Source organism: Netta rufina (assembly GCF_964035555.1).
Source record: "Netta rufina genome assembly, chromosome: 18".
Lineage (NCBI taxonomy): Eukaryota > Metazoa > Chordata > Aves > Anseriformes > Anatidae > Netta > Netta rufina.
The window spans coordinates 5487058-5495172 of record NC_140142.1 but is presented as its reverse complement, the minus strand read 5'-3'; the positions used below and the strand labels follow the sequence as shown (position 1 = coordinate 5495172).

Below are 8115 nucleotides of genomic sequence, written 5' to 3'. Positions count from 1 at the left end.
GGCACAGCGTCAAGGCCTTCTCTGCTTCTCACTCTACCCTGGGAGTTAGTTAGCTGCAGGTGGGCAAGAGGCTGGGAGGGGAACCTGCTGTGACAGCTGACCCAGTCTGAGCAGTCTGAGCTGCCCATGCACTCCTCAGATTCACCTTGTTTGTTACCTGAAACGACCTTACACAGTCATTTTATGAGGTTCTAATCACTACCCACTGAGCACCCTGTCCCTGGAGATCCTCTGATGTCTCCTGGAAGCTCCAGATTCCTCTCAAAGGTTGGCATTGGCCATCAACCCTACTGCAGGGTACAGTCTCATGCAGATGAGTCCAAGACCAGTTGTCATCTCCTTAGGCAAGTGCTGCCCCAACGGGAGTGCTTAGTCCTGCGCTTGGTCGCTCACAGACCACCCTGAGACTTTCATTCTGTGTCCTTTACTCCATGAAGAACCCCAGAAAACAGAAGAGCAGGGAGCAACCCCTTGGCTGTGTTCCTGATAGCACATTTGGAAGAGGTGTCCAGGCTTCTGGGTTTGCCCTGAGCAAGACCTTCTTGTTACTGTGGTGCTAGCAGGGAGGCCAGCTGTGACCCAGGGCTGCACAGTGCCTGCTGCTGCCTGCAGCCACAGGGATGCCACTGCAGAGACAACAGGACTGTCACCAAGGTACATGAGATCTGAGGGCTTACCAAGAAAAAAAAGAAGCACAATGTGGAGACCAAAAGAGAGCAGCGGGGAAAAGGCCACGTCCTGCTGCTGGCCATGGCCATGGCTCCAGGGAAGCAGCAGCCCCGACCCGAAGGCAGCAGACAGGCAGAGCCCAGCGGGCAGTGAGGGGCAGCCCCGAGGGCCACCAGGGTTGCTCCTGCATGTGTCAGCTGGGCTCTTGGCCCTGAGCTCCTCCTGTGTGCTGGGGCTGCTCCCCGAGCTCCAGAGAAGATGGGAAGAGACTGACACCGAGGAATTTCTGATGGCTTTCTTTTTGGGTTTATCTATACAGGAAGCCATCTACCATAGGAAAATAATTGACTTCTAGGGTGCTAGAAAAAATATTATTTAAACAAAAGTGAAATAATGAGAGAAAATAATAATAGAACATTTAATAATAGAAGAAATAGAAATGTTTAATTAAATTAAACATTTAATAATAGAAGATACCATGTTACTTACTTTCTTAGAAAAACCTGGATTTCTAATATTAGGCATAGTATTATAGGTGAATTCGCTGTAGATGTGTGTATTCAAGTAGAGTCCTGACGGAATCCCTTAGTTCCTGGTTCCTCAAGCTGTAGATGAGGGGGTTCGCTACTGGAGGAACCATGGTGTACAGAACTGTAACCACCAGGTCCAGGGATGGAGAGGAGATGGAGGGGGGCTTCAGGTAGGCAAACATGGCAGTGCTGACCATCAGGACGACCACGACCAGGTGAGGGAGACACGTGGAAAAGGCTTTGTGCCGGCCCTGCTCAGAGGGCATCCTCAGCACAGCCCTGAAGATCTGCACATAGGACAGCAAAATGAAAACAAAACAACCAAATGCTAACAAAATGCTAAACAGAATTGCCCAAACTTCCCTGAGATAGGAATCTGAGCAGGAGAGCTTGAGGATGTGGGGGATTTCACAGAAGAACTGGTCCACAGCATAGCCGTGGCAGAGGGGCAGGGAAAATGTAGTGGCCGTGTGCAGGACAGCATTGAGAAAGCCACTGCCCCAGGCAGCTGCTGCCATCTGGGCACAAGCTCTGCTGCCCACGAGGCTCCCGTAGTGCAGGGGCTTGCAGATGGCAACGTAGCGATCGTAGGCCATGATAGTAAGGTTATAATATTCTGCTGATATGAAGAAGAGAAAGAGAAAGACCTGTGCAGCACAGCCTTGATAGGAGATGGCCCTGGTGTCCCAGAGGGCATTGGCCATTGCTTTGGGCAGAGTGGTGGAGATGGATCCCACATCGAGGAGGGCGAGGTTGAGGAGGAAGAAGTACATGGGGGTGTGGAGGCGGTGGTGGCAGGCTACGGCGCTGAGGATGAGGCCGTTGCCCAGGAGGGCAGCCAGGTAGATGCCCAGGAAGAGCGCGAAGTGCAGGAGCTGCAGCTGGTGTGTGTCTGCGAATGCCAGCAGCAGGAACTCAATCACAGAGCTGACGTTGGGCATTTGCTGACTCTGGACTGTTGTCTGTTGAAGAGGAGAAGGCAGACAAATTTTAGATGACGCTTACCTAAGTAAAACCTATTGCAAGCCTTAAAGCACAAAACCAGACTGAGCCTCTCTCTCTTTGCAGGAGAACCTTTCTGCCGCTGTCTTGCTTGAACTGTGGCTGGTGCTGGCAGGGAGTGGCACTGGTAGAAGGGGCTGCTGTGGCTCCAGAGGAGTCCTTCCTGCTGTGCAGCAGGAGGGAAGCAGGAACACAATGAAAACTCAACTTCAGACCATTTGTCAAATCCATGAGCTTTCTGTTGTTGTTGGAAACAACTCATCTGAGTGCAGAGTTCAACAGGCAGCTGCCCACTAGCCTTGTTTTAAGCTGCCTTGTATCTCCCCTCTCTGAGGATCATCCCACTCAGGTCTTTCCATGAGAAGAATCTGGAGTCAGCTGAGAGCAGAGAAGCACACTTCAAGTGCAGCTGGATGGAAACCTCACCTTGTCTCTGGAGGACTGAGAAGAACCTCAGCTCTTCCCTCTTTGCCTTACTCCAGCTGCCAACAGACAGCCATCCAGCTGTATGGACAGGGCCTTAGCGTGGAGGTGTCTTCTCCTTGGGGCACCTGGATAACACAAGGATGCCACGAGAGAGCTGCATCCTGCTGGAGAACAGCCTGCAGCCCAGGAGGACACCTCATAGAGAGATGGATATCCACAAGAAGGGATGTCACAACATCACAGCTGCACACCTGCAGGTTCTGGAGGAGGCTTGGCCACTCTACTCATAGCTGTCTAGGGGTACCTGGCTTAGGGCACTGCAAGGGGCTTCTGCCAGACTTCCTCACCTCGCAGTGCAACCCAGCAGGACTCTCAAAGCCTACTGCATTGCCCACTGCCCTCCCAGAAACAAGACCCAGCAGGAGACCCTTCCAGGACCTGCAGCTGCATGGCACTGCAGCCAGACACTTACCTTGTCAAGGGCTGTGCAGGTTTCTCCTGCAGGCAGCTCTCAGCATTCTCCCACTGCCAAGTGCTTTCAGCCCCTCTCTCCTTCTCTCCTCTCTGTGTGCCAGCTGTGGTCAGAGCCCCCAGACCTGCTGTGCTGTGCAGAGGAGCTGCTCCTGGGCACAGCTGTCTCTCTGCTTTGTGGGACTTTCTGAAATGTGTTCTCTCTGTCCCATGAGCCCGGCCCAGCTCAGCATCACAGCACCAGCCCAAGGCACTGCAATCACCCCTCTGGGGGCTTTGCTGATGAGCCCACGAACCTCAGGCACTCAGACACAATTGAAGACATCTCTCCAGAAGTCCAAGTCAGAGGCAAGTTTCCTGCAGTGTTCTCCTGAGGGCCAGCACTGACACAGCCTCCCTTGGAGCTCGTTAGAGCAGAACCCTGGAGGCAGTGAGGACAAGGAGACAAAGGCAGTGTGAAGGTGACACTGATGTGTAGGAAAAGTGGATGTGTGTCTCCAAGCACAAGGGACAGGCCTTGACCCCTGTCCTCTGGGAAGGGAGATCCTTTCCCTTCACACCTTGCTCAGGGCTCTTTGTGGGGCTGTAGGAGATGGGGATGTGCATGGTCAAGTGCAGGAGAATGGTACGACCCCTGCCTGGTTCATGGGTGGGGGTGAGCAGGCAATGAGGCCCTGGTGCTTTAACGATCAGCTGTCTCCTCATAGGCCTCAGTGGCAGAGACAACAGCCATAGCCATGGACACAAAGACCTGGGTTCTTTTTGGACTTTGAGCCTTGCCACAGCACTTGATCCTCTCCACACCTGGCTGCACTAGGGAATCCCAGACCTGTACCTCTTTCCCTGTACCTGTATACAATTTTGGGGGGGTTGTCTCACTGAATATGAACTGAGTCTGACAACTCAGATCTTCTTGGTGGCCATGCTGCTCATAAGGCAGCTCTCTAGGAAGCTGGCCTTGCTTCTGGTGAGCAGACACCACTGCTCGTATGGCATCCCTCGTGGTGCCCAGGCCCTCCTCCTCCTGGGCACTGCTCACTCAGCAGGGTCCCAGTCTGCCCTGATGTGTGGGGTTCCTCTTTTTCTGGTGCAATACTGGGTTCTTCTCCTTGTAAATGTCAGGAGGTTTCTGTAGGCAAATTCCTGCAGATTCTCAAGGTTCCCTTGGACAGATGCTCCATTTTGTCAGCAATTAATGTCTGCAGGCAGACGGCTCACCGTGATTGTGCTGTCTCTCACAAAGCAACGGCAGCAGGAGTTTGCAGGACAGTTTGGATAATACACGAGTAACTCGTTGAATGGAATTACAGCACAGAACCACTGAAGGGTGTGGGATAGAAGGCTGCCAGATTCCTCTTTTTCTGTTCTTCCTTCTCATGCATGCTGTTACTTACAAAACACTGCACTGTATCATCTAATAGGAAGGAAATTAAGTCTATCCCAGCCAACACATGGACAATATCCACCCCATATTCCATACCATCTGCATCATGCTCAGCTCCAGTACTTTCCAATTAATCACTAGCACCTTTTCTCTGTTGATATATGCAGAGGGATATCATGCCCTTAGTCTGTGGGTGTCCTGGAGCTGGCTAGGATCGAGGTAATTTTCCTCCTAGGAGCTGGTATGAAGCTGTGTTTTGGATTCAGCATGAGAAGAATGCTGATTATACACTGATGGCTTAGTTATTGGCCAGCATTGGAGGGCTGGGGGTGCCTGCAAAGCTGGTGGGGACAGAAGCAGGACAGCTGACCTCAAGAAGCCAAAGGGATGTTCCAGACCACACGACGTCGTGCTGAACAATCAATATGGGGTGGCTGGCCAGGGTAGGGAGTACCACTACTGTGGGACACGCAATCACCATCATGATCGTCATCATCATTGCTCATATTATTTCTCTTCCCTTTCTGTCCTATTAAACTGTCTTTATCTCAATCCAAGATGTATTTATTTATTTATTTAAGTATTTTATCTTTTTTCACCTCCTCATTCTCTCCTGTATCTGCTCGGGGTGTAGCAGGGTGTGTGTGTGAGGGAATGGCTGTGTGGTGCTGTGCTGCCTCCCGGGTCAAACCACACTCTTTTGGTGCCGAACATGGAGCACAAATTTTGAGCAAATGGCAGATCTGACCACAGCATGTTAAAAGAAAGCTATTATAAGCATTAGTTGATTTTAACAGTTGGTGATCACAAAGTTGATTTCCTTCCTTCCTTCCTTCCTTCCTTCCTTCCTTCCTTCCTTCCTTCCTTCCTTCCTTCCTTCCTTCCTTCCTTCCTTCCTTCCTTCCTTCCTTCCTTCCTTCCTTCCTTCCTTCCTTCCTTCCTTCCTTCCTTCCTTCCTTTCTCTCTCTTTCTCTCTTTTTCTTTTAAGCTCAGATCTGTTGTGCTCGATTTCAGAATTGTGTTGCACAGCACATTACTTACTGTATGTCTCCCCTGTCATGCTGTTTATCTTTTCTGATGGCTGCGTCAAGTTTATTCTTTTGATGTGTTGTGTAACACTGGCTTATGATATGATAAAAATCCTGGTCATGAGACTAATCTGGTACTTGTACTCAGCATTGCCATTGCCAACATACCTTGGGAGCCATCTCTCAGAAACTATTAAGAACTACACTCTAGACCTTTTCTCCTCAGGAAACCAAGCCATGGGGAGACAAGGGGAGGACACTTTTCCCCACTTGTTCACTCTCCCTTTCTCTTTCACCTCACCCTTCTCCTCCAGGCTATTTACACTGACTCTTCAAAGTTCGGAATATCCTTGGGATGGTCAAACCAGCACGCTCCTATTGTTATGTCTCCTGAATGTGTTTCAGGACTACTTAAGAATACCATTCAGATTTCTGTCTGGTGGCAGGAGAGTTTGGAGTGGCAGGGAGTGAGGGAGGATCTGGGCAGGCACCTACAGCAGTCAGCACCTCCAGAACTTTGGAACTTCACCCCGAGCAAATGCAGAATCCTAAAAAAAAATGGTTAAATGCTTGAAAAGGAGGTGTTATCACCCTGGCATTTCCAAAGAGACACATGCCACTGCAGTGTGCTGGGTCTTGGCCTGTCCTTACAGAGCCACCATCAATGCCACTCCAGCCTGTGTGAAAAGCCCTGCAGTCACTCCAACCCCTCTGACAGACCCTGCAGCTACTACAGCATCTGCAAAATGCCCTGCAGCAACTCCAGCTCTTTTTCTGGGCCCTGTGTCTGAGCCAGAAAACCAAGCTCTGTCTGTATCACTTGCTCCCATATGCAAGAAAAAACAATGGATGTGAAAGTCAGTTAGTCAGAAGACGAGGCAGGCTTCAGAAAAGCTGGGCCATCATGTGAGTAGGAGGACGAAGAGAAAGAAGTCATAAGAGCATCAGTAATCACGCGATCCCTATCCCTATGCTGCTCTGGTGCTGGGAGAAACAGCACCCCTCCCTGGAATTAGAGGGCAGGAAAGGAGATATGGTGGGTACACACTATGTGCCACCCTGTGGTTTTACCTGTGTGACCATGGAGAGGACATGAGAAAGTGGGATGGACAATCTAGAGGCATGGGTATGTGAGTGGCAAGGAAAAACAATCACTAAAAGGGGTTCTTAGAGAACTGCTGGTCCAATTTCCAACAGGCAGTCCTACAGACACAGTACTGAATACTATGAGCAGGACTAGAGGGGCTGTGCCTCCAGCCAGGGGGAGGAAGGGGACAGTCGGGTTTGTTGGACTGTGGGGATTTGATGTCCTTGCACATCAGACCCACAGAAGTATCAGGAGCTAGTGGGCACCACTGCACAGTGAACCCTAATGCCATCAAGCTAAGAGGGTCGAACCCATTTGTATGTCTGCAGCGACAGGGGGATCCCAACACTGAACTGTACTGGAGGCTGAAGTGTGTCTACGTGGGAAGGAGTGGCAAAAGCATCCCATTAGCACTGGCCCAGAGACTCTGTGCATCCTTGGAAGAGACTGCTTCAGGAGAGGATAGGTATCTCAGGGACCCAAAAGGGTATCGGTGGGCTTTAGGCATAGCTGCCTTGGAGACAGAGGACATTATACTGTTGTCTGCCTTGCCTTGGTCTCTCACAGGACCCTTCTGTTGTGGGGTTGGTGAGGGCTGAAGGACAGCTGGTGCCAATCCCTACCACAGCTGTGCACCTGAGTCAGTATAGCAGCAACCGAGTGCACTAACAGAGGCCTATCGTGGCCTGAATGAAGTCCCGCAATGCTGAGTGCTGCCATGCCAGCAGCATGATTCAGACTGCCCTGGAAGAGGAGGAAGCTCCTGAGCACCTGCACTACATCGATGGCATCACTGGGTGGGGTGACACAGCAGAGGGAGTATTAGAGAAAGGGAAGAAAATACTCCAAATTCCTCCGAGAGCTGATTTTGCACGAAAAGAAATTAAGGTCAAGGGACATGCATAAGAGATCCCGATGCCGGCTGGCCAGGGTCAGTGGGGCCAAAGCTCAGGGACAGGTTGAACATTGGTGAGGGGCTTCTCAGCAATTGCATGGTGCATCACTTGCCTTGTACATATTATTATTGTTATTATTATTGCTATTGTTATTGTTATTGTTAATTACTATTTTATCTTCCTTTTCTGTATTTTCAAATTTTAAATCATTCATTATTGTCTGTACCCTGGTACTTTGTGAAACAAATCCACTTTATGTACATTTCAGTGTCACCTTCACATTGCCTTTGTCTCCTTGTCCTCACTGCCTCCAGGGTTCTGCTCTAACGAGCTCCAAGAGAGGCTGTGTCAGTGCTGGCCCTCAGGGGGACACTGCAGGAAACTTGCCTCTGACTTGGACTTCTGGAGAGCTGTCTTCAATTGTCTCTGAGTGCCTGAGGTTCGTGGGCTCTTCAGCAAAGCCCCCAGAGGGGTGATTGCAGTGCCTTGGGCTGGTGCTGTGATGCTGAGCTGGGCCGGGCTCGTGAGCCCAAGGGGAGCTCATGGCAAGAGGGCCCTGGTGCGAAGAGACAGCTGTGGCCAGGAGCAGCTCTTCTGCACAGCGCAGCAGGAAAGAGACACA

At 50.8% G+C, this 8115-nt stretch overlaps 1 protein-coding gene across 1 annotated transcript; it reads right to left on the bottom strand.

The window, feature by feature from the left end:
* Nucleotides 1-1198: 1198 nt before the first annotated feature.
* Nucleotides 1199-5690, bottom strand: LOC311216352 (olfactory receptor 14C36-like; the record flags this gene model as incomplete). The annotated part of the gene is made up of 2 exons (XM_084297897.1): nt 1199-2161; nt 5679-5690. 2 exons carry the CDS (start codon nt 5688-5690, stop codon nt 1199-1201), a joined length of 975 nt encoding a protein of 324 aa, XP_084154023.1.
* Nucleotides 5691-8115: the final 2425 nt, after the last annotated feature.